The 27,288-nt window shown below is 38.8% G+C and overlaps 2 protein-coding genes across 2 annotated transcripts in view; both read left to right on the top strand.

The window, feature by feature from the left end:
* ADAMTS3 (ADAM metallopeptidase with thrombospondin type 1 motif 3) overlaps positions 1–27,288 on the top strand; it is a 288,657-nt gene that overhangs the window by 74,666 nt on the left and 186,703 nt on the right. The gene's annotated exons all lie outside the window — the stretch shown is intronic.
* LOC133092215 (destrin-like) lies at positions 21,308–22,076 on the top strand. The gene has a single exon (XM_061191450.1). It carries the CDS (start codon positions 21,398–21,400, stop codon positions 21,893–21,895), a length of 498 nt encoding a protein of 165 aa, XP_061047433.1. The 5' UTR covers positions 21,308–21,397; the 3' UTR covers positions 21,896–22,076.

Genomic DNA, 27,288 nt, shown 5'->3' with positions numbered 1-27,288 from the left:
AATTGGACCTGAAGAGGCTGAAGGTGGGTGACTGTATGGAAAAGAGAGGAGAGGAGCAAGCTTTTTTGAGGGGCCTTGAGCTGGGGATAAAGATGAAAACAAAATAAAACACAACTTTGAAAGGATGTTTGAGTACTTTTAATGTACCAGGGATACAGTAACGTTTTTAATGTATTTAATTCTCTCAGTATCCCCTGGAGGTATTACCATCTGTAATTGACAAATGGTGAAGCAGGTTCAGAGAGGTCACATAGCCAACCTCAGATCACAAAGCTGGAAGTGCTGGAATTTAGAATTGAGTCTACCTTTTCCCATTCGGTTACTTTGGGAATCATCACAGACAGCTATAATTGAAGCGATGGGTATACACGGAAATATTCTGGAAGAGTATGTAGACAGAGAAGAGACGATGGCCAAGGATAGAACTTGGGCAAGTAAATTAGACTAAATGGAACCCACCAGGGATATATAAAAGATGCAGCCAGAGAGGTGGGAGGGTAACTAGAAAAAGCATTGCATTCAAGATAAAGTCATTAGAATCATCATTCAAGGCTTTCATTCTCTCTCACCCCCTATCCTGTCCACCAGCAAATTCTGCTGGCTCTGCCTTCAGACTATATCCAGAATCTGACCATGTCCTCCTGTCCAAGCCGCTCAAATTTCCTATGTTCTAATAGGATTTCCTGCATCTGTCCCTGTTCCCTTACCATCTTTTCTCTACCCAGCAGTCAGACCCATCCTTTTAAAATGTAGATCAGGTTGTCACTCCTCTGCTCAGAACCATCCTGTGGTCTTCCTTGTCAATCAGAATATAATCCAAACTACCGCTGTTCACAAGGTAGCCAAGACTCTGCCACATGCTACCTCTCTAATTCCTTCTTCTACATCCTCCCCCAGGCCACATTCCAGCCACAAGCCAAGTATGCTCTCTTTCTGGACCTTTCCATTGATTGCCTGCCTGAAACACTTCCCTCGCAGATCTCTGTCCCTCTATGAGAGAGAATTTCCCCAACCAAGCTGTCTGAAATAGCACCTTCCATTATCATATTCCACTTCTTTGTTGCCTTTTTCTTCATAAGAGTTTTCATCACTGGATGTATAAAACTTGTTGATTTGCTTTGTGTTAATTGCCCCTAGAATCTCCACTCATGCCCAAACTTCATGAAGGTAGAGATTTTGCCTTTTTTAGTTCACTCTTATATCCCCAAGATCTAGAATATAATAAATACTCAACAAATACTTGGATGAATGAATGCAGCGAGACTGGCTGTAACAAGTAAATCAGGTAAATCAGATCATCAAGTAAATCAAGTAAATCAGATCATCCTCCCTCCATACCCCCCATTTAACCCTCCCACCCCAGTAGTCTCCCATTACTGTCAGAATAAAATCCAAACTTCTTTCCGTGGTCTCCAGGCCTTCCATGGTCTGGACTTCGGCTGAGACTGACCCCTAGTCTTGCCACGTCTCCCTGGTTGACTACATTCCATCCACATTGGCCTTCTTGTTCTTCCTGGAACTTGCTAAGCTCATTTCTTCCTCTTGCCACTCCCTCTGCTGGCTGTTCCTTCTACATGGTTGGCTCCTTTGGATCTTTCAGATCTTTGCTCGAGTATTGCTTCCGCAAAATAGCCTCCCTAGACTACCCTCTCTTAAAACAGCCCTCCCAGTGCTTGTGCCTCCACCCCAACTCTTCCCAAGACTCGACTGATTTTGATCACTTTCATCGTCACTGACTCAGCAATATTGCTCATTTACCTGCTGATTAATATTCTCTCTCTCAAGCCGGATTGTAAACTTCATGAGGATGGGGGCTTTTTCTGTCTTATTTGCCGTCATATTCCCAGCACCTAGAAGGGAGTGCTTGGATTCTCTTAGAAGCCCAATACTTAGAGGATAAATGAATGAAATACTTCTGCCACTCCTGTGAAGGTGGCTTACTGTTGCTGTGAGTACTTGAATCCTCTTTTGGTGACACACAGTTTACATAAACACCTAAAACTTCTAGGATGAAGTTTATGCAGTTTGAACATTCAGTAATGAGACTACCTTTCAAACTGGCTCATGGAATTCCGGTACATTACTTTATAGAGATTTTTTTTTGCAAATTCTTGGGAACCCAAATGTCTCAAACTGTCAGAATGTTGTAATTTTATTTTTAGTTGTTGCCAGAAGTATTTGACTGAATTAGGTTGCTAGTTCTTCAAGGAGACTGAGTACCATATTCTCTTTTGTATCTCTAGCATCTTACCCAGAGTTCAGCACAGAGCAGATGTAGATGTTCAATAAATGTTTATCAATGGTAACTTTTAAGATTTACATTTAAAAATTTAGAATTTCCTGTAAAATATTTCCAGTGTTTTTTAGGTTTCAGAACTGAGCCTCCCCCCACCATCTCTAAGAAGCTTAACCTTTAAGAAATGTTTGGTTACTGACAAACTGTAGAAGAGGAATGAAGGAGTGCTATCCCATACTAAATTTAAATTCTGTCCACCATACTAGAGAAACAGAAGGGACCTATAACCATATATTCACTGACTGTAAACTCCCTATTTGGATGAGGTCGGGTGGAGGCAGGGAAAGACTCTGTGGCCCAGCATCCTCTTTACTCTTATTTTCTTTCTGATAAAACAGCCAGTGTTCAGTGTGGCTCCAAAAGTTTTGGTTTGGGGATTAAAAAAAACGAGCAGCAGGTAGCTGTGACGCAGGTTTTGCACAGTCACTGAGCTGCACACACCTTAAGCCAACATAACCAGTGAAAGGTGGCAGTGTTTGAACTGAATCTGTGCTTTTTCGATGGAGCAGCACCTTTTCAATAAAGGCACATTGATACTGACTCCTTAAGAAGTTTAGACTGGAGGGTTGTCTCCAGAAACTTGCCCCCCTTCTGCCAAGCCCCATTTGTTTGTCTTGGCAGCCCGGCTGTGTCTGCTTGGCTGGTGCTAATGCTGGGATGTTAAATTGATGAAACACAGAGCTCTTGATCCTTTTCAGTGAGGCTTCTATGTGGTTAATGGCAGGGTAGAGCTCTTTGCTGCTAGCCACCTGTAACTGGCCAAGTTAAAAAAAAAATAGATGCAGAGATGTGGAAGAGGAAATTTTTCTTTTAAAAAAGTCTCATCAAATACTTCATTTTTGTTTGTTTGTTTGTTTGTCTGTTTTAATATCCAAAATAGATTTAAAAACACTGAAAAAGAAAGAAAAAAAATCACCTAAATCCCACCACTATTTTTAGGCAGAGGCTATGGAGAATGGATACTCTTGTAGTTAGAGATTTGGGGACCTGTGGGAAGATACTTCATTAGCATAATCAACCCTGCTCTTCAGGATGGCTTTTGTCTTACTCTTTCTTTGGTCTAGTTAGGATGTTTTTCTTCAATTGATTGCAGTGTATGATGCTACTTGGTATAAATATTCAAGCATAGATAACCTGACAAAAATATGAAGGGGGTTTGGCTTTTTGAGAGTTTGGGCATTTCAGAGCTATGGACCAACTGTACCTGTGTAAAATGCAGTCATGTTTGTTTGGTGTGCTTGGGATTAGGCTGCCCTTAGTCTTCATGACTATTCATTGTTCCAGAAGCCATGGGCCATGACTAGACTTTTTAGAACCAACAGCACAGAAAGGAAACAAGTATAAATCATCTCTCTGGTTTACATTTCTCAAGAGGGATTAGTAATATTGCTTAAGTTGTTACAGGTGTTGATAGTCCCCTGAGGTTGGTGACTTTATCAACCCCTCACTCTTTTCAGGCTTTTGCTTAAACCTCCTACCTCTCAGAAGAGTCAAAACAGCAGACCCTTCACCCCAGCCACTCTTTAACCATTTCCTTGCTTTATTTTTTCATAGCAGTTATCATGATCTGAAATTATATTTGTTTTTTTTAATTTATATCTCCTCAACTGCAACGCGAGTTCTGTGAGGACAGGGATTATTTTCTTATTCGCTGCTTAACCCTCAGTGCTCAGAAGAGAATACAGGATATAGTAAGTGCATGATAAATGTGTGCTGAATGACTGAATAAATAAGAAAGGGAAAGGAACAATAAAGGATGAACTAGAGAAAGGAAATAAGGACTGTTTCCCAGATAATATCATTCAACATGTCACTACTTGAACCAGGACAGGCCAGTCTATCAATCTTGCACATGTGAAATGTTTATTAGTACTTTTAATAAAACTTTGAGTGAAAACTGGATTGCATGTAGCAAACATATCACTTAGCCCAAGTAAATGAAGTTATTAAATCAGCCAAAGATCAGGGAATATGAAAACATTTCATTGCATGGTTGAACTGAAGGATTGAGCAGAGAAATTAGATTTGTTTGAATAAAGGTGTTAAAAGAGTATGAGCTTGGGGACTTCCCTGGTGGCACACTGGTTAAGAATCCGCCTGCTAATGCAGGGGACACAGGTTCGAGCCCTGGTCCGGGAAGATTCCACATTCCGCGGAGCAGCTAAGCCTGTGCGCCACAACTGAGCCTGTGCTCTAGAGCCTGTGAGCCACAACTGCTGAGGCTGCATGCCACAACTACTGAAGCCCGCACACCTAGAGCCCATGCTCCGCAACAAGAGAAGCCACCGCAATGAGAAGCCCGCACACTGCAACAAAGAGCAGCCCCTGCTCGCTGCAACTGGAGAAAAGCCCGTGCGCAGCAATGAAGACCCAATGCAGCCAAAAAAAAAAAAAGTGTATGAATTTGGAACTTTTACCGTTGGTCATAAGAGTACATTTAAAATTCACTTGCCTACGAGACCCTCTCTTTTAAAGGGGGTAGGTTTGTCAATTTCAGAATCTCTATGAGTTGCTTATACTCATTCTCTGAGTATAGTAGCATTTATGTGCTGCTATAGCACATGTTGCCACAAACAGATGGAATTGACAGAAGAAAATCTCTCCTGTCCACTAAAGAAAATTGTTTAAAGGGGATGTTTGATGAATAACAGATGGCATGAGAAGTAGCTTGTCAAATTAAGATTGGTGATAATGAATTAGCACCCTATAATTAACTTCTACTCTAGGTCCACTTTTTATATGATTTAGATCACTGTATTTCATATTTTCTATTTCATATTTTTATATATTAACTTTTTACCATGAAGGTTTATCTGTTTTGTTTTACTGTCTTCCTAATGGTTGTATCGTATTTCATCAAATTGATATGTTAGAGTGAGACTGTATTGAGAGCAAGGCTCTCTGTGTTAATGATGTGCCTGGCATGTAGAACATGTTCAATTTGTGACTGTTGATTTTAATTGAATATTCCAAATTTATTTAGCCTTTGCTTTATGACAGGACATCTAGCTTCTTTCTGGTTATTGATTTCATATGTAATGATGCAGTGACTATCTGAATGCCTATGGCTTAATGCTTCTTTTGACTCATGGTCTTACAATAAATTCCACAGGGAGATTTCTCAAAGTTTGTGAACATTTTTATATCTCTTGATTGTGAATGGGTGACATCATTTTGTAATGGTACTTTCCAGGTTTGAATATTCCTTTGATCTTATAAAATAAGCAAGGGTATTTTTTACCTTAATCTAGCATGAGTAGTAGGCAATTTCTTCTTTCTGACACAGTATAGCTAAAAGTATTCTCCAAATTTAGGTATAGGTAACTTATTTTAACCTTCTTTTTAATTCTAAGCCTGTTTTTTGTATGGCTTTTATTAATATATGATTTTGTTATAAATTATGTGTCTCAGTTTTTTAAGGAATTGATAGATCTTTGAGCTTGGACACTCATTAACTAATTATTGTTGCTAACTTAATTTTTAAAAATCTTTCTTCATGTGAGGTCTCTAAAACTTCGGCATTCCTAAAGCTCTTTTTCTTCTCTCCCTCAGTTTTTTGAAATTCTGGTGGCTTTTGAAGTTGTTTCAAATTGTTAACACACACACATATTCATATGATATATGGTACATAATTGTCATTCCTTACACAGCTCAGTTACTCTGTAGAGGAGCAAGATAAACTAGAAAATCCATCCTGAGCAGCTCCAATAAACAAGAGGAAAAAAATCTGTTACTATTTAAGATGACCATATCTGTTTACAAATTAGCTAATGACCAGTAAAAATAAATAAATAAATAAATAAATAAATAAGGAGATACTCTTGATACTGAACTTTTTGTTTTTTGGCTCTGTTTAAAAATTGGGAATACTAAAATCTTCCCCTGATAATATAACTTTATGATAATAGTGCTATTATTGACATTAGGATGATAGCTGTTAGTAATAAGTATAATTTGAGATTTTTATATGTGCAGGGCACTGGATTTCTTTTACATTTTCTCATTTAATCCTATTATTATCTTCTTCTCACAGATGATGAAACTGAAGCTTTGAGAAACTAACTGAAACTTTTTCTAGAGGTGGATGCAGTGTCCACCTATCAGACTTGGGTCTGTCCAGCTTTAAAACTACATTTTCTTAATCTTGATGCTCTGCTATATACATTGGTTTTGATCATTTGCATTTATCCCTAAGTATTCTTTTCAAAAATATTTCTGATTGTGTGCATTTGTATGACCATCTCAGAGTTGAAATATTAAGTAAATAGATTTAAAATTTTTTATCCAAAATGTTCTTGATGACCAGGTATTGATATACACTGGGAAAGCCATCTTCCAATATCTGCACAGTTAGTTACTAGTTCTTCCTAAGCTTTACCCCCTGGTTTCAATCTGTTCTCTAATCCTAGGCTTCTTCCTTAAACAGGGTCCTCGTCCTTCATCAAACTCCAAACTTAATCAAATTAAAGTGGATTCTGGTCCTGAGCCTTTGTAATACATTCGTTATCTAATAGTAGTTTTGATGTTTAATGGTTTACAGTGTGTAAAACACTTCTGAAAAGTTAAAAGGACTTTTTGTATACAAAGCTGTGTTTCACTAGCATTTTTCTTTAATATTTCCTATGTTTTGCCAGTTTTTGGCAATTGATGCCCTATGGGCAGTAAAGAAACTGAGCTTGATAACACTGCGTCATTTGTGGTCACCAGTTTCCAATAGGATATTTAAGTGTTCTTTCAAGGTCCTTGTTACATTCAGCCCTACTCTTACTGAAAATGGTATGGCACCTATAAGCTGAAACCCTTTCTGGTATCTGGAGTTAGTCACTAAAGCACCTATTTGTAATCACCTATTTGTAATCACTATCATTATTTACTTTAGAAGTTATTAACCTGGGGACCATGGAGAGGGCTTCAGGGTATCTTAGAAAAGCCTGGAGTGTGAAAAAAAAGTGTCATAGGATGATTTTAAAAAGAGTTCAGCACACAGAAAAAGACACGTATCCTATCACAACTGGCTGCTGGACAATCATCGACAGGAAGACACTGGACTTCACCAAGGAGGATACCCCACGTCCAAGGACAGAGGAGAAGCCACAGTGAGACGGTAGGAGGGGCGCAATCAGAGTAAAATCAAATCCCATAACTGCTGGGTGGGTGACTCACAGACTGGTGAGCACTTATACCACAGAAGTCCACCCACTGGAGTGAAAGTTCTGAGCCCCACGTCAGGCTTCCCAACCTGGGGGTCTGGCAACGGGAAGAGGAATTCATAGAGAATCAGACTTTGAAGCCTAGTGGGAATTGATTGCAGGACTTCGACAGGACTGTGGGAAACAGAGAACCCACTCTTGGAGGGTGTACACAAAATAGTGTGTGCATCAGGACCCAGGGGAAGGAGCAGTGACCCTGGGGGAGACGGAACCAGACATAACTGCTGGTTTTGGGGGGTCTCCTGCAGAGGCAGGGGCTGGCTCTGTTTCACCGTGGGGACAAGGACACTGGCAGCGGAGGTTCTGGGAAGTACTCCTTGGCGTGAGCCCTCCCAGAGTCTGCCATTAGCCCCACCAAAGAGCCCGGGTAGGCTCCAGTGTTGGGTTGCCTCAGGCAAAACAACCAACAGGGAGGGAACCCAGCCCCACCCAGCAACAGTCAAGTGGATTAAAGTTTTACAGAGCTCTGACCGCCACAGCAACAGTCAGCTCTACCCACCTCCAGAGCCTCCCATCAAGCCTCTTAGATAGCCTCAACCACCAGAGGGCAGACAGCAGAAGCAAGAAAAACTACAGTCCTGCAGCCTGTGGAACAGAAACCACATTTACAGAAAGATAGACAAGATGAAAAGGCAGAGGGCTATATACCAGATGAAGGAACAAGAAAAAACCCCAGAAAAACAACTAAATGAAGTGGAGATAGGCAACCTTCCAGAAAAAGAATTCAGAATAATGATAGTGAAGATGATCCAGGAGCTTGGAATAAGAATGGAGGCAAAGATTGAGAAGATGCAAGAAATGATTAACAAAGACCTAGAAGAATTAAAGAACAAACAAACAGAGATGACCAATACAATAACTGAAATGAAAACTACACTAGAAGGAATCAATAGTAGAATAACTGAGGCAGAAGAACAGATAAGTGACCTGGAAGACAGAATGGTGGAATTCACTGCTGCGGAACAGACTAAAGAAAAAAGAATGAAAAGAAATGAAGACAGCCTAAGAGACCTCTGGGACAACATTAAACGCAACAACATTCGCATTATAGGGGTCCCAGAAGGAGAAGAGAGAAAGAAAGGACCAGAGAAAATATTTGAAGAGATTATAGTGGAAAACTTCCCTAACATGGGAAAGGAAATAGCCACCCAAGTCCAGGAAGCGCAGAGAGTCCCATACAGGATAAACCCAAGGAGAAGCACACCGAGACACATAGTAATCAAAGTGGCAAAAATTAAAGACAAAGAAAAATTATTGAAAGCAGCAAGGGAAAAACGACAAATAACATACAAGGGAACTCCCATAAGGTTAACAGCTGATTTGTCAGCAGAAACTCTACAAGCCAGAAGGGAGTGGCATGATATACTTAAAGTGATGAAAGGGAAGAACCTACAACCAAGATTACTCTACCCGGCAAGGATCTCATTTAGATTTGATGGAGAAATCAAAAGCTTTACAGACAAGCAAAAGCTAAGAGAATTCAGCACCACCAAACCAGCTCTACAACAAATGTTAAAGGAACTTCTCTAAGTGGGAAACACAAGAGAAGAAAAGGACCTACAAAAACAAACCCAAAACAATTAAGAAAATGGTCATAGGAACATACATATCGATAATTACCTTAAACGTGAATGGATTAAATGCTCCAGCCAAAAGACACAGGCTTGCTGAATGGATACAAAAACAAGACCCATATATATGCTGTCTACAAGAGACCCACTTTAGACCTAGGGACACATACAGACTGAAAGTGAGGGGATGGAAAAAGATATTCCATGCAAATGGAAATCAAAAGAAAGCTGGAGTAGCTATACTCATATCAGATAAAATAGACTTTAAAATAAAGAATGTTACAAGAGACAAGGAAGGACACTACATAATGATCAAGGGATCAATCCAAGAAGAAGATATAACAATTCTAAATATATATGCACCCAACATAGGAGCACCTCATTACATAAGGCAATTGCTAACAGCTATAAAAGAGGAAATTGATAGTAACACAATAATAGTGGGGGACTTTAACACCTCACTTACACCAATGGACAGATCATCCAAAATGAAAATAAATAAGGAAACAGAAGCTTTAAATGACACAATAGACCAGATAGATTTAATTGATATTTATAGGACATTCCATCCAAAAACAGCAGATTACACGTTCTTCTCAAGTGCGCACGGAACATTCTCCAGGATAGATCACATCTTGGGTCACAAATCAAGCCTCAGTAAATTTAAGAAAATTGAAATCATACCAAGCATCTTTTCTGACCACAACGCTATGAGATTAGAAATGAATTACAGGGGAAAAAGCATAAAAAACACAAACACATGGAGGCTAAACAATATGTTACTAAATAACCAAGAGATTACTGAAGAAATCAAAGAGGAAATCAAAAAATACCTAGAGACAAATGACAATGAAAACACGACAACCCAAAACCTATGGGATGCTGCAAAAGCAGTTCTAAGAGGGAAGTTTATAGCTATACAAGCCTACCTAAAGAAACAAGAAAAATCTCAAGTAAACAATCTAACCTTACACCTAAAGAAACTAGAGAAAGAAGAACAAACAAAACCCAAAGTTAGTAGAAGGAAAGAAATCATAAAGATCAGAGCAGAAATAAATGAAATAGAAACAAAGAAAACAATAGCAAAGATCAATAAAACTAAAAGCTGGTTCTTTGAGAAGATAAACAAAATTGATAAGCCATTAGCCAGACTCATCAAGAAAAAGAGGGAGAGGACTCAAATCAATAAAATCAGAAATGAAAAAGGAGAAGTTACAACAGACACCGCAGAAATACAAAGCATCCTAAGAGACTACTACAAGCAACTTTATGCCAATAAAATGGACAACCTGGAAGAAATGGACAAATTCTTAGAAAGGTATACCCTTCCAAGACTGAACCAGAAAGAAGCAGAAAATATGAACAGACCAATCACAAGTAATGAAATTGAAACTGTGATTAAAAATCTTCCAACAAACAAAAGTCCAGGACCAGATGGCTTCACAGGTGAATTCTATCAAACATTTAGAGAAGAGCTAACACCTATCCTTCTCAAACTCTTCCAAAAAATTGCAGAGGAAGGAACACTCCCAAACTCATTCTATGAGGCCACCATCACCCTCATACCAAAACCAGACAAAGACACTACAAAAAAAGAAAATTACAGACCAATATCACTGATGAATATAGATGCAAAAATCCTCAACAAAATACTAGCAAACAGAATCCAACAACACATTAAAAGGATCATACACCACGATCAAGTGGGATTTATCCCAGGGATGCAAGGATTCTTCAATATACGCAAATCAATCAATGTGATACACCATATTAACAAATTGAAGAATAAAAACCATATGATCATCTCAATAGATGCAGAAAAAGCTTTTGACAAAATTCAACACCCATTTATGATAAAAACTCTCCAGAAAGTAGGCATAGAGGGAACCTACCTCAACATAATAAAGGCCATATATGACAAACCCACAGCAAACATCATTCTCAACGGTGAAAAACTGAAAGCATTTCCTCTAAGATCAGGAACGAGACAAGGATGTCCACTGTCACCACTATTATTCAACATAGTTCTGGAAGTCCTAGCCACGGCAATCAGAGAAGAAAAAGAAATAAAAAGAATACAAATTGGAAAAGAAGAAGTAAAACTGTCACTGTTTGCAGATGACATGATACTATACATAGAGAATCCTAAAACTGCCACCAGAAAACTGCTAGAGCTAATTAATGAATATGGTAAAGTTGCAGGATACAAAATTAATGCACAGAAATCTCTTGCATTCCTATACACTAATGATGAAACATCTGAAAGAGAAATTATGGAAACACTCCCATTTACCATTGCAACAAAAAGAATAAAATACCTAGGAATAAACCTACCTAGGGAGACAAAAGACCTGTATGCAGAAAACTATAAGACACTGATGAAAGAAATTAAAGATGATACCAACAGATGGAGAGATATACCATGTTCTTGGATTGGAAGAATCAACATTGTGAAAATGACTATACTACCCAAAGCAATCTACAGATTCAGTGCAATCCCTATCAAATTACCAATGGCATTTTTTACGGAGCTAGAAAAAATCATCTTAAAATTTGTATGGAGACACAAAAGACCCCGAATAGCCAAAGCAGTCTTGAGGGAAAAAAACGGAGCTGGAGGAATCAGACTCCCTGACTTCAGACTATACTACAAAGCTACAGTAATCAAGACAATATGGTACTGGCACAAAAACAGAAACATAGATCAATGGAACAAGATAGAAAGCCCAGAGATAAACCCACGCACCTATGGTCAACTAATCTATGACAAAGGAGGCAAAGATATACGATGGAGAAAAGACAGTCTCTTCAATAAGTGGTGCTGGGAAAACTGGACAGCTACATGTAAAAGAATGAAATTAGAATACTCCCTAACACCATACACAAAAATAAACTCAAAATGGATTCGAGACCTAAATGTAAGACTGGACACTATAAAACTCTTAGAGGAAAACATAGGAAGAACACTCTTTGACATAAATCACAGCAAGATCTTTTTTGATCCACCTCCTAGAGTAATGGAAATAAAAACAAAAATAAACAAATGGGACCTAATGAAATTTCAAAGCTTTTGCACAGCAAAGGAAACCATAAACAAGACGAAAAGACAACCCTCAGAATGGGAGAAAATATTTGCAAACGAATCAACGGACAAAGGATTAATCTCCAAAATATATAAACAGCTCATTCAGCTCAATATTAAAGAAACAAACACCCCAATCCAAAAATGGGCAGAAGACCTAAATAGACATTTCTCCAAAGAAGACATACAGACGGCCAAGAAGCACATGAAAAGATGCTCAACATCACTAATTATTAGAGAAATGCAAATCAAAACTACAATGAGGTATCACCTCACACCAATTAGAATGGGCATCATCAGAAAATCTACAAACAACAAATGCTGGAGAGGGTGTGGAGAAAAGGGAACCCTCTTGCACTGTTGGTGGGAATGTAAATTGATACAGCCACTATGGAGAACAATATGGAGGTTCCTTAAAAAACTAAAAATAGAATTACCATATGACCCAGCAATCCCACTACTGGGCATATACCCAGAGAAAACTGTAATTCAAAAAGACACATGCACCCGAATGTTCATTGCAGCACTATTTACAATAGCCAGGTCATGGAAGCAACCTAAATGCCCATCAACAGACGAATGGATAAAGAAGTTGTGGTACATATATACAATGGAATATTACTCAGCCATAAAAAGGAACGAAATTGAGTCATTTGTTGAGACGTGGATGAATCTAGAGACTGTCATACAGAGTGAAGTAAGTCAGAAAGAGAAAAACAAATATTGTATATTAACGCATGTATGTGGAACCTAGAAAAATGGTACAGATGAGCCGGTTTGCAGGGCAGAAGTTGAGACACAGATGTAGAGAACAGACATATGGACACCAAGGGGGGAAAACTGCGGTGGGGTGGGGATAGTGGTGTGCTGAATTGGGCGATTGGGATTGACATGTATACACTGATGTGTATAAAATTGATGACTAATAAGAACCTGCAGTATAAACAAACAAAACAAACAAACAAACAAACAAAAAAAAAGAGTTCATAGTTTTCATCATTCATTCAGTTATTCAGTGAATCATCATTCACTCAAATTCCAGAAAAGAAAACTAGATCGAAAGAAAGTTATAAAACATTCATATTCTCAAAACCCCATCTGCATTTATTTAACCACTTACACCTTAGTATCAGACCTTCTAGATACCGATTTTGACCATTTTTCTGTTCCTATTCTTTTGTCAATTTCTTATGCTTAACTTTAAGCACTCTTTTGATTGCTGCTGTTTTTGTTTTTAAGGCAAGGAGGGCATGGACATTTGGTCTATGCTTGTTTTTAAGTAACATCATGATCAGTTTGTCTCTAGTCGCGTAAGTGGCCGTATTTCAGAGAGAGGGAGAGAGACAGAGAGAAAAAGAGAGAGGGAGAGAGAGGCGTGGGATGGTGGTGGCGAGAAAGAGAGACTGATTGACTGTAATTTGGAGAATGGAGGCCTCTGGGATGGTTGGCTGATGTGAACTTGGATCTTTGAAAACTGTTTTTTCAGTGATGTACGTTCTAATAATCTTAAATACAGCCCTAGGATTCCCTTTTCCTTCCTGACAGTAAGAAAATGAATTTATCCATTTCGTTTCTCATCACATGAAGGCCACTACCTCCACCTCCAAATATTACCAGCCTTGGACTCACTCATTAAAGCTCTGCTCTCTTGTCAGTCTGGGATAGACTTTAGTCACTGACACAGTCAGTCAGTGACAGGGGCTCCCTGTCATTTGTGGTTCTTGCTCTTCACTTTGTGTCCTCTCTCCCAAAGATGAATCACCGTCTTTCTGTAATTGTCTGTTGAGATAATGAGTATTTCATGAACAAAGAAGCAGAGAGAGTAGGAAAGAAGGACATGAAGTGTGCTGTATGTTTTAAGGATAAATGTTGGTTTTGAATCAGTCTTTCATGATTCTGAGAGAAGACAGTGCTGTATAGTAATGAACAGTCAGGCTGTAGGATCTGTTGATCTTAGACCTGCCACCGCTTAGCTGTGTCATCTTTACAACTCAGGGTAAAATGTAATAGTAGTGTGTCTCCAGGCTGGGGATAGAGCAGGCAACATAGTTAGCATGTAGTAAGTCCTCAATAAATATTTGTTTGTTTTTTGGTGACATGGAGGCATCTTTTGATGTCTCCTGGCTTTAGTGACTTATCTAGGAACTACTGCATTCCATTTAGAGCAAAACAACCACTTCTGTTTAGAGTAAAACATCCAACAATCTATATTAACTAATTCCAGAGGCATGTAATATCTAATTTGGAGTAGCTCTCGTTCCTCTCTGCCGGCCTAGATCCCAGATCACTGAGCATTCCAAACCTGTTAAAAATAAAATTGGTTTTGTTCCCTTATACTGCAAATGAATCAGAGTGTTATTACTGTTGTGTATGTGTTTAATGATTTTCAGCCTGTGAAATTAAGTGATTTATCTCTAATCTTTGCTATGTTCTGCCAGTTTCTTGTAAGTAATGCCTGTCGACAATGAGCAAGCAGAGCCTGATAAAATTCATTCACTGATGTAGGACATTTCGGGTTACTAGAAAAAACATTCTTCATTTATTAATTTTTGTCGTTCGGTGTAAATGTAGCACATCTTGATTTCATTTTGCATTTAGAAGTGCTAAAAAAACTTTACACATATTGTAGAGGAGAAAAAATGCACACACCCCTACAACTCAAAGAACTCTACTATTTACATTTTGGGTAATTTCCTGCCATGGTTATTTCTACCGTTTAAGACGGTTATCTTACAATACATGGCATTTTGAATCCGTTCACTTGAGTAAGTGTCTCAAGGACTTTCTTCTGTCTTGATCCTTTGAACTTCCTCCTTGTGTTGGCTTAGAGCACTACACAGGCGTGCCCTGTTTACAAGCAGAACAAGTGAAGAAGCAAATATGCAAGTATAAATAATGAACCAACCAGACAAGAGGAGCCTACCATTCTAAGCACCATGTATGCAGAAAATGCACACTTTCTCCACAGTTTCTCTCCAAGGGGTGGTGTAGCAGGGAAGGTAGGGATCATGGGGACATGAATGCTGGTAGGGGTAAGTGAGTGCCTTTGTAAGTGAATTATCAGCATTTTTCAGCAGATCTAGCTACTTCTAAAAATCATTTAGAAATGATTTAAAAGGTTTTTCTCTTTAGCTGTAGGATATAGCGGATCTTTAAGCAACGCACTATGGACATTGCTTTGTAGAGGATATATTAAAGTCAGGGGTGGATTCAGGTTTTGTGGGGTCTGAGGCTTGTATAAAATTAGGTACAATACTGGCTATTTATTTGGCACGAGAAAAAGAATCATAAAAATTACAAACTTGATAAAGCTGACAAATATTACTAACATTTCAAAATCCAGTAGAAGCACAGTGTTCTAATTGTGACTGTTTGACATATTTCTATGTTTTTTCCTCCACTTTTTAGCTGCCAAACTTTAATTGCCTCTTTATTTATCAATGATTCTGCAATATCATTTTTGCAGAGAATATGGAACGTTGTCAGATTTTCTTTTCGCATGGTTGATCAGAATTAGTATTTGATTAATGATAACTGAGAAGCATACAACATGTGCATACAGTCATCTTTATTGTTTGTAGTACTGCCATTGGGTTGTACCTTACAAAGGAATTCAATCTCGTACATTTCTCATCCTAAAAGAAAAAATCAGTACATAGTGTTCATAATTACATATGTTGAATTATGTAGTATATTTCTGACGGGTGAATTTCCATCTTGAGCAGGCACTGATGAAAATCCATTCCTTCAGTTAAAATTTTACACATCTGAGGGTTGGGAGAATTTTCTGCAGTCCAGATTCTGTCTTCATGCATTTCAAACCCTGTTTCTCCTCCACTATTCCTACGTATCCAGGCCAAGCACTGTTGACTGTTTCTATCTTTGTTTCATCCTCCTAGTGCTATTAACATCCCTCTTCTGGTCTTCCTCAATCTATATTTTATTAACCTAATTTTTAAACTAAAGTGATATTATCTAGGACAAAGCCTACTGACTAATAAGAACAACAGTAATAGCAGCTAAGAAGTGTGAAGTGCTCTGTGTCAAGCTTGTGCTGAGGCGCTGAGCCAGCAATTCCTGAAGCAACTCTCTAGGCTGATTGCTGTACTGATCCTAATTTTACAGACAAGAACACTGAACCTGCTGGAATTTCTACTCAGGTCTGTCAGACTCCAAAGCTTGCGTTCCAAACCATTACAAACCTTTTCAGCAATTGACACTTGTGATGGGGTGGTTTGAATCCAAAACATGACCTTACATTTCCATTAATATGAGTATATTAATAAAATATTAATAATATAATTAAACTAATTCATACTATATATTTTCTTTTTATTTATTTATTATTTTTTTTTTTATTTTGGGGTGTGTTGGGTCTTCGTTTCTGTGCGAGGGCTTTCTCCAGTTCCGGCGAGCGGGGGCCACTCTTCATCGCGGTGCGCGGGCCTCTCACTGTCGTGGCCTCTCTTGTTGCGGAGCACAGGCTCCAGATGCGCAGGCTCAGTAGTTGTGGCTCACGGGCCTAGTTGCTCCGCGGCATGTGGGGTCTCCCCAGACCAGGGCTCGAACCCGTGTGCCCTGCATTGGCAGGCAGATTCTTAACCACTGCGCCACCAGGGAAGCCCTATATATTTTCTAATCAATCACAATTCCCCATACCCTTGGGTTTTCTTAATTTAGTCGTTCTAGCCCTTTCGACAACAAATCATTTTATAACAAATTATCTGTAAAACCAAAAAATGTTCAGGTCAAAGCGAATTATTAGGATAAAATTTAATATTTCAGAATTCTATGCAATAATGTATTACTTTGTAATAAAAGATCCAACACTTAATTCAAAAAATTAGTACCACAAAATAAGATGGCCAGTCCTTATGAGTTGAAATATAGAATTTACTTATTTCATCAATATTTTAATTCAAAATGCTTTTAGTCATTGTGAATGAGCGTAAAATATTAATTTTCCTCGTCTTTGTTGTAAAAGTTCAGAAGTGTGTGTGTCTACACGTATTCCCACCTTTGCCAAGCAAATTGGCAAAGTTAATACGACCCTAAAGTAAAAATCTATCCAGTTCTTCCTTTTCTCACTGTTGAATGAGAAGTTTGCTGTTTTTGGAGGAAGGGAGTCTCTCTTTTAACTCCTGAAGCTCAGTTGGTACTTTACTTAAACTTAACTATCATGACAACCATTCCTAATGAGTTTGCTCTCTGGTCCTTGTTTTAGAACACTTTTTTCACAAGCAAAGTGGAAGAAAATCAACAAGTACCAGTCTTAAAGACTATATACTGGGACCATACCACTTTGTGTTTGTATTACTTGGTTGCTCTCCAAAGGGTAATTATGGCCTTATCACATTTTAAATGTTTATTAAAGATTTATCTTATTTTAAATGTTTATTAAAGATATTAATATACAGATTTATCTCATTTTAAATGTTTATTAAAGATATTAATATGCAGGGATTCTGGAGCCAGATGCTTGGATTTGAATCCAACTTCCACCACACACTAGCTGTGTTTACCTTTAAGTGATTTAACATTTTTGTGCCTCAGTTTCCTCATCTGTCTGACATGGATAACAAATAGTGCTTATCTATTGGATTGTTAGGCGACTTGCATTTGTAAATATATGTAAATACTTGGAACCCTGAACATTACACACTAAACTCTCAATAAATCTTAGCTGCTATTTTTAACAGCAGGCAGACTCTGTAGCTACTAGGTGGAATAATTCAAGATGTGTTAGGAATGGTTCTCTGACTACAACTATTTCTACTACCAGCAGCCATGGGATCTGCAATGATATTATCAAAGATTCTTCAGGAACTTCCTAATAAATGCAGATTCTCCTCAGAGGGATGATGTCATTATTTCTGCATTTTTGGAGGTATAATTAACATATTATATTAGTTTCAGGTGTACAAGTTTCCATATTTGTGTATCTTGCAAAATGGTCTGTTGCTATACATAGTTACAATTTTTTTTTTCTTGTAATGAGAACTTCTAAGATCTACTCTCTTAGCAGCTTTCAAATATGCAATACAGTATTATTATCTATAGTCACCGTGCTGTACATCACATCCCCATGACTCATTTACTGTATAACTGGGAGTTTGTATCTTTTGACCCCCTTCACCCATTCGTCCACCTCCCACCCCCCTGCCTCTGGCAGCCACCAGTCTGTTCTCTATGAGCTATTTTTCTTTTTTTTTTTAGATTTCATATATAAGTGAGATCATACTGTGGTATCTGACATTCTCTGCCTGTTTTCTTTAGAATGTTAATAGGTAGTAAAAATGAAATGAGGAAATGTAATAAAGCAGAGCAAAGGTTTGTAGTCAAATATGTTTAGGGAGCATTTGGTTGAGCACCCAGGTTTCTTTTACAGTAGGACTCTTCAGATCTTTTGATATACAAATGTAATAGCAAATTTCTAAGTAGAGTCAAAGTACGCAGCAATGGATTCAGGGGCATTTCTCACTCCCCAGGCCCCTCTCTGACCTTCTTTCAAGACCATTCTTCATGTTTAGTGTTCTTCGAGATAAAATCTGTTACACTCCTTAGGAGATCATCAGCTTGAAACCGGGTAGAACAGTATTTGGCAATTTGACATGGGCAAGTAGTTGCAACCAAAATAGTGGTTTCAGGTTGTGGGAGAGGCTCTGAAGAAGGTGGTGGTGCGAAGCAAGGGAACCTGTCTCATTTGGTAGGAGTGTGTGGCTAAGACCGACTATGCTACAAAGACCCCATTGGCTCTGATGCATAAAATTGGCTCAAGCCTACATATGTATTATGAGAACTGTAGGCCCCCAGACCAGTACTGAATTTGACTTATTAAGAAATTTAGTTGAAAGATGGAGGCTGTTTGCTGAGGCAGTTTGAACAGGAGGGCCTGGTGGACTCCTGTGCTAACGTGCTGTTTTCTGGCCAGATATGGCAGCTCAAGCAAACAGTTTCATTTGGAAGCAATTTGAAATGTAAAATACCTGAGTTCTAGCTTGTACTTCCTCAACGTAATTGGGACAATTTTGTTTACGAGAAGGAAAAAGAAAGATCAGTTTTATGGAAATAATAATATCCCAAATATGTTCATTGACTGGTATACATACTATGACTATATTTACTTAATTATGTTATGTTGTATTACATTATATTCTATTAATTATATTAATACAGAAAATATATTATGAATGCATATATTATAACATGACTCTATTGTTATAGATGATACTTTGCAGATGATAAAGTTTATTGCTGGCCAATACTTTTTCAGATTTCAAAGCACATGCTTTTATTTTTGTAGTCAGTTTCTGTTTTTATAAATATGATTCCTTGAATAAAAGGAAACAACCCTTAAACTTTAAAAGTATTGTTTCTCTTTAAAACTTCCAATAATGCCCCATTACATATGAACATAATGGGTGGCATATATTGCCTTCAACATGCATAATTTATTTATGAAAAATATTTTCAGAAATATATTGGGTTTGGGTTTGGGTTTCATTACTTTGAAATTTTGGAAAATATTTGGAGCCAGTTAGTGTAACAAACTTTCTTCCCCCAGTATCATTCTATTTTTGTATCTGTAGCTACAAATTTCTAGGTCTGAAAAATGTTCAATTTGTCATAAAATAGCGCTGGCCTTATTTCTAAATATACTGGCATTAGGATAGGGCTAGATTTTCCACTAGTGTGTCCACACCTATCTTTTAAATGTTTGGTTTCATATAGTTTCTTTTGATTACCAATCTACTATACTTATGATTTGCTACCATTTTGGAATCTGTCAGTAAAAATGACCTCAGATATTATTGAGAAATCTGTGCCATTCTTTTCCCATTATCAACTGTTCTGTTTTTTGTTTTGCTTTTTTTTTTTTTTTTTCCCCTGACATCTGTTCTGAGTAGCTCAGATTCACTTTAGACAGGCAGTCACTTTGTGCTAAATGCTACTTGACCTTCAGGAATTCGTAGATCCAGCCAGGATTGGGTCAGACTTGATCCTCTCCAGTTTTAGATATCTGGCCAACTTCTCTGGCCAGAATTAGGCTCTGACACTCTTAAAGGTCTGTAGATGACTTTATGAAAAGGTATGCTGTCCTTTCACTTGTCTGCAGTCTGTCTCTTCAGTGGAAATAATGGAAATTGTGTGTTAGTGCTATTTTCTTTTGGAACATCTTATCTGATGGCGGTTTCTTTCTTTCCGCCTGTCTTCCTCCCTCCCTCCCCCCCACCCCCCCTCCCTCCCTCCCTCCCTCCCTCCCTCCTTCCCTTTCTCCCTCCCCCCCTCCCTTTCTCCCTCCCCATCTCCTTCTTAATTTTTTTTTTTTAAAGATTTAATTTCATTTAGTTTTGGCTGTGTTGGGTCTTCGTTGCTGCACACAGGCTTTCTCTAGCTGTGGCGAGCGGGGCTACTCTTTGTTGCAGTGCATAGTCTTCTCATTGCAGTGGCTTCCCTTGTTGCGGAGCACGGGCTCTAGGTGCACGGGCTTCAGTAGTTGTGGCTCGTGGACTCAGTAGTTGTGGTGCACGGGCTTAGTTGCTCTGTGGCATGTGGGATCTTCCTGGACCAGGGATCGAACCCATGTCCCCTGCACTGGCAGGCGGATTCTTATCCACTGTGCCACTGGGGAAGTCCCTCTTCCTTCCTTCCTTCCTTTCTCTTTCTCTCTGTTCTCTTCCTCTCTCCCTTCCCTTTTCCTTCCTTCCTCTTTTTATTTCTCTCTCCCCATCCCTTCAACACTCCTTCTCCTATTCCTCCTATTTCTTCTTTTTCTGAGGGTAGAGATGGATGGAAACATTCATACTGTTTTGTCTATCTGGTCCCTCTTGCTGGCACCCTTATGAAAGTATCTCTAGCAAGGCAGGTGAGAGAGATGGTGGTGATGGTACCAGCCACCAGATGGATTGGACCGATAATGCTGATTGACAAAAGCTTCATGGAGTCTACACTTTTGCAGTAGTAGAATATATTCCACAGATTATAGTTCATCCTAGACATTCTTAAATGGCATAATCATGCCAGGCCTTATGTGTATTCATGACATTGGCACTATTGAAAGCCTAGGAATAAATTCTCTAAGACAAACTAGTTGCTACCTCTACACAAGCATTGTAGAACACCATGTTGTAAAAGAATTCTGCTCCTGGGAGGCTAGCGGGGCTGCTGTGAGGAGGACGCTCCGCAGACTTGGTGCTCGCCGGCTCCCTCTCCGCGCTCTGCGACCGCCGCGGCGAAGATGGCCTCAGGAGTGCAAGTTGCTGATGAAGTATGTCGCATTTTTTATGACATGAAAGTTCGGAAGTGCTCCACACCAGAAGAAATCAAGAAAAGAAAGAAAGCTGTCATTTTTTGTCTCAGTGCAGACAAAAAGTGCATCATTGTAGAAGAAGGCAAAGAGATCTTGGTTGGAGATATCGGTGTAACCATAACTGATCCTTTCAAGCATTTTGTGGGAATGCCTCCTGAAAAAGATTGTCGCTATGCTTTGTATGATGCAAGCTTCGAAACAAAGGGATCCAGGAAAGAGGAGTTGATGTTTTTTTTGTGGGCTCCAGAACTAGCACCTCTGAAAAGTAAAATGATCTATGCGAGCTCCAAGGATGCGATCAAAAAGAAATTTCAAGGCATAAAACATGAATGTCAAGCAAATGGGCTAGAAGACCTCAATCGGGCTTGTATTGCTGAAAAGCTAGGTGGATCCTTAATTGTAGCTTTTGAAGGATGCCCTGTGTAGACCATCACTGGGTGCCACAAACTGAAAGCTTCCGTGTTTAATGTTATCCTTTTGCTATGTAAGTAAAGCTGATACGTTTAGGCCAGGGACTCGCTGAGGGGAGCTGTCTTGTCATTTGCTAGGGTAAACTATTCCATGAACATGTGCAAATGGCCCTAAATAAATCTAAACTCTAAAGTTGTATTGGTGTGAAATTAAATTCTTACTGGCCAAATGCCGGTTTGATTAGTTGACTTGTAAAGATTTTTGTTAAGCTCATGAGTTTTAATAGTGCAGTTCACAAAACAGTCCAAGGCCACATGAAGAGAATTACTGCATCTTCATTAACCCCAGCAGTTACTTTGTTTCTTTTGCTTAGAGAATTGGTCATAATCTGGTTATAATTTTGGCCCACATTCTTTTTTCTCTGTTGAGCTAAACTGAATAATGGAAAATAATTCTCCTCACTACATGTAACAGCACTAATGTACTTACTAACTACGTAAGATTCTACCAGACGTGTGGTGGAGACTGCTTAGAACCAGCACTGATCTTGCACAGCGCTACTTTATGCACGTAGTTGGCACCCAGGAAGCAGCTCCTGCACCTGCAGCTGCTCGCTGGTCTAGTCGGGAGGCTGTTCTGAGAGTGACCTTGCATCTTGGAAATCTGGAGAATGTGCACTGTCCTGTAACAACGAATTATAATGCAAATTAGGGCTCCAGTGTAATCCACTTTATTGATGAAAGTGGTGAGGTGGTGTATTGACAGACTGGGATACCGGGATGTCTTTAATTGTGTCTCCTTCAGAACTGTGTTGCTTCTGGTACAATAAGGTTTGGAAGACCATTATGTTTACTCTGGGGCCTGGGCAAGCTTCTTAATTTCCTAGAGTAGTTTGCAGACTGTCTGAAGCGGGGAGCAGGTGTGACGGTCAACAGCTGAGGGAAGCCACGCTGAGGACACCTGGAAGTGACTGCCTTTCACATCACAGGCGTAACACTGAACAACACAGAGATGCACAAACAGTGGAATTTAGAAGTAGCAGTACTGGCTTTATGTAATAAAGGAAACATTTTTAATTTCAAAAAAAAAAAAAAGAATTCTGCTAAGAACAGCAATTTGGGAATAGTCATATAAGGGATTAAATGTAGGTTTTTGTAGTTTTGATGCCTCTTTCACAGACACAATAAGCAAATCTCACCTGAAAAACTAAATGGGATGTCTTTTTCTAGTGCAGGAGTGCCTTACCTGCTTTTCCATAGTGCCAAAGCCTGGTCATGTGGCTCCTGGAGCATATTTATGACCACAAAACTGATTATATTGTTCAGTGCCTCTTTTAAGTGGAAAAATATATTGAATAGTTCCAAGCTGTGGTCATATGAAGAAAGATGTGGTAACAGCTTTGTCTACCCCTTTTTCAAACCAAACAATATAATTTAATCTTTGAGACAGGCTTGGAGTCATCAACACCAAGATTATCATGTCATTTTTCAGAACAATGTATTGAGGGTTCAATTTTCAGAACAATTGTAAGAAGGTATGTACAGCACTGTTCTAGCTGGTGGGGACACCATGATGAAAATAGCAGATAAGATTTCTAGGGAGAGATGGATAGTAAACCAATAAACATATAAGAAAACTCTCAGATTATCAAAGGTCTAAGTGTGACACAGAGAAATGAAATAGAGTGATGTGACAAGAAGTGACTGACACATTTGAGGTGCTCAGGAAGAGATGATATTTAGGTTGACAGCTGAAAAAAAAGTGTGAGATTTGAGGAAAATCAGGAGGATCGGGGGGCAAAACATATCAGACAGAGAGGAACTGCTAAGAAGGTGAGCTTTGGGTTAGAAGACAAAGTAAATGAGGTGGGAAAAAGCCAGATCTTGTATGGCTTTCTAAGCCAGAGTAAAATGTTTAATTTTAGGTGCCATGGATGATTTTAAGCAGAAGGATGATGTGGTACAATTTACTTTTTAAAAAAAGATCACCTTGCTCTGTAGAGAATGTAATGGGGGAGGGGCGAGAGTCTAAGGCAGAGACTTGTCTTTGAGGTGAGGCATGATGGTGGCTTGGACTATAATAGCAGCAGGAAGGGAGATGGAAAGGAGTAATGGATTTGGGATATGTTTTGAGGGTAGCTTGACAAGACTTGCTGACAAATGTGATGTGTGGAGTGAGAGAAAGAGAGGCAACAGTGGTAACTCTCAGACTTTAGATGTGAGGAAAAGTACTGATGGGCCATTTCCTAAAATGGGGACCACTAGGGGAACAGCGGGTTTAGACAGCAAACTCAAGAGTCCTCTTTGGGCTGTGGAGTTTGAGATGTTCCTTTGGAAATGTCGAGTAGGCAGTTGTGTAACCAAGACTGGAGCCTCACAGAGAAGTTAGGTGACATCCACAGTTGGAAGATGCTCTTTGGAGCCCTGAGATTGGATGGGATCACCTAAGGGAAGTAAATTGTCAGAAAAGAGTAGGAGGTCCAGAGCAGAGTCTTCATGCCTCCTCCATGAAGTATGTTTTTTTTTTATGGGTTAGAGAAAGGTCTAGGAAATGGAAATGAGACAGAGAAGGAGTAGTCAGTACAGGGGAGGAAAATACGAAGAGTATGATTTCTCCTAGGCCAAGGAAAAATAGCATTTTCAGCCATGAGTCAAATGTAGCTTTAGGGTTTCTGGGATCTGAAACTTAATCAATGTGGGGGTCCCTTTAAAGATGACTAATGCAGAATCATTAATACAAATTAGGTAGTAATGTGATTACTTAGAATGAGAAAGAAACCATGAAAAATTACAAAGTAAAGAGTTTAAAAAATGCCACAAATATCACAAAATTCAGTGAAAACATAATTTTCTTAATTGAAACAGCTGTTGCACTTATACAACATTTTTTCTTCTACTTTTTTGGGAGGTGCGCTTACTCTGATATTGCTTCTTCATATTACAACAATTTTGTAATATTTTCTACAGAGGTAGAAAAATAATTAACTCAGTATTTATCATGGCTGTTTAAAATTATATTTTTATTGTTGAAAAATTTAGAGAAGTTCTTGTAAGTATCACAGTCTATTACTGATAATGTCATGTAAATTTTTAGGATTATTGCCAAAATGTGGGATGCATCTATCAAATTTCTTTCATATATGAGCTTTAAGATTTCATGGCATTTCAAGATTGCACACACAGTGACTAATCATAAGTAATCTTTGAATTGACAACACTCATAAACTAGCTTGTTACTCATGTTTTTGTAACCCAGAAAGGCATTTCTACCCTGGCGACAGCTAGCAATAACTGAACTGTGCAAGAAAGTTACTGTGAACCACAGAAATATATCCCACTGAACCCAAACTGAATATACTCCCAACTCAATTTCTATCTATACAGATCCCCCAAATGCTCACCAATGCCTCCCAACATGAGGGCAAGGGTGATAGAGGGGAAGTCAAAGTGAAAAAGACAGTGATCTAAACAGTTGAGGTTAAAATGTCTTATTTTTGCAGTGCATCATGGAAATGCCTGTGCAAATAAGGGGTCTGAACCTTAAACTTCTATAGCTTCCTCTGAGAGGAGAGGGTAATAAGGTGAAGTGCATACATGACAGGCAAAAGATCAGGTGAGATAAAAACAGAGAGTTTCCCCCATTGGATTTATACTCAAAAATTAACTCTTTAGGTTTAAAAAAATAGGTCTAGGTTTTGGTGAAAAGTTCTGTGTAAGTAGCAATATGATGTGCCTGGCAAATAATACACTGGTGAAATCTGTGGGCCAGCAGAGATAAGTGGTTACATTTTTAGATATGAGCTGCATGGGGTGGCTTCCTATTTTCCTCTCCAAAACAAAGGAAAAGACAAACTTTGGCTGACACTTGCTGCATTAGGGTCAGGAGTTTTGCCTTTTAGAGTCACTTGTGCTCTTTATGGTTAATATCTGCTATCAAATGTGTAAATAAAAATGTAAATGATTGAGGTGAAGGGGAGTGTGGAGCAATCAAAGACCTTTCTCAATTAAATTTAGGTCCTTTTCACCTCACATCTCAAAATCTGAGCTGATTTTGAACACAAGAAAAACCTAAGTAGATTTCACATCTACATTTTGTTAAATTTATTTTCAAATGTGGTGTCAGGGAGAATGTCTTGACTCAAATTTTGCAGTAATTGAATATAAACTTAATAACTTTGCTTGCAATCGACTGAAGTTCTGTTCTTAATGTCAAATAAGTTTGGGTTGAGATCATATTATTTGTCTAAATAACCATCAATATTAACTGCATGAAAATAGGTCAGAATGGAAATTGGAAGGTAGGACTTGGTAGAGAAGAGGGGCGTGATTGGAAGTAACGGGCTCCCCCCATGGTCTTAGTGGCAGATTCTTTCATTGCTCCTTTGCTTGTTCATGTTGGCAGTTAGAATAACAACAAAGAAAGGCATAAGGAATTCTCAGATATTGGTATTTATTTAGTAACTTCTGGCTGAAGCCAGAGCCCTTGTGTGATCAGCAATCTGTTCTTCTACTTAGACCAACCATAAGAACATGCCTGTGATAGGAATGGAGCTGTGATTGAAGAAAATGAGAGAAATGACAAATGGTACTGATGTTTAGAATTGCTTTAGACCCCTTTGAATTTTCTTTATTGTCTGATACAAGAAAAGGCTGTTCGACCTATGAAAAATCATTTTGTTGTTTCTTTTCTTGCCACTTAAGAATATCAGTTTTAGGTTTTTAATTTGAATTGGCAGATTTGTTAAGAGGATGAGGGAGGAAGTTGTGGGCAAATTTCCTACATGCTTGATTCAGCCAAACTAGAGAAGGGGGTACAAGGAATCTTAGATTAGCCAGTTCAACCTTCTATCCAAAGACTATATTCTCAATTGATGGTGAGTCAGCCTTTACATGAATGGTCTAATTACTGCCTCTCAGGAGTCTGCCCTGCATGTATTGGCGGAGAGCTATAGTTTGTAAGGCCTGAAATTAAATTAATCAGGGATCTTCTGTCTCCCGTGGTCCTTTACGAATTTGAAGACTTCATCATAGCTTTCCCCTCTGTAGGTCACAGCCTTTTTATTTGTTCTGTGTGTGAGATGGTGTTTGGATCACGTATCATTCTGATCACCTTTGTTTTGTAGTTGTTGCTCACCTTTCTTCCTGGAAGAGCTCTGCCTTTGTTCATTGTTCTTCCCTCCCAGTGGATTTTAGGTGATGACTGCACTCTCCAGCTCTAGGGGGAAATCATGAGCCAGTCACTGTGGTCTCATTCCCTTTGCCAGGGGTTGGTTTAAGCATGGTCATGTAACCTGATTCTGGCTCTGGGACCTGAGAGGGAGTCAACCAGGGGACCTCTGAAAAGACCTTTTCCCAAATAAGGGATACATCAAGTAAATGTCTTATTTCTTTTTTCCCTCCTTTCTTTCC

The sequence above is a fragment of the Eubalaena glacialis genome, chromosome 5, assembly GCF_028564815.1.
Source record: "Eubalaena glacialis isolate mEubGla1 chromosome 5, mEubGla1.1.hap2.+ XY, whole genome shotgun sequence".
Classification (NCBI taxonomy): Eukaryota; Metazoa; Chordata; class Mammalia; order Artiodactyla; family Balaenidae; genus Eubalaena; species Eubalaena glacialis.
Note: the sequence above shows the minus strand (reverse complement) of the source record. Positions and strands in the feature narration are given on the sequence as shown.

Coding starts and splice junctions, on each gene's coding strand:
- LOC133092215 (XM_061191450.1), top strand. CDS start 21,398: ATGGCCTCAGGAGTGCAAGTTGCTGATGAAGTATGTCGCATTTTTTAT.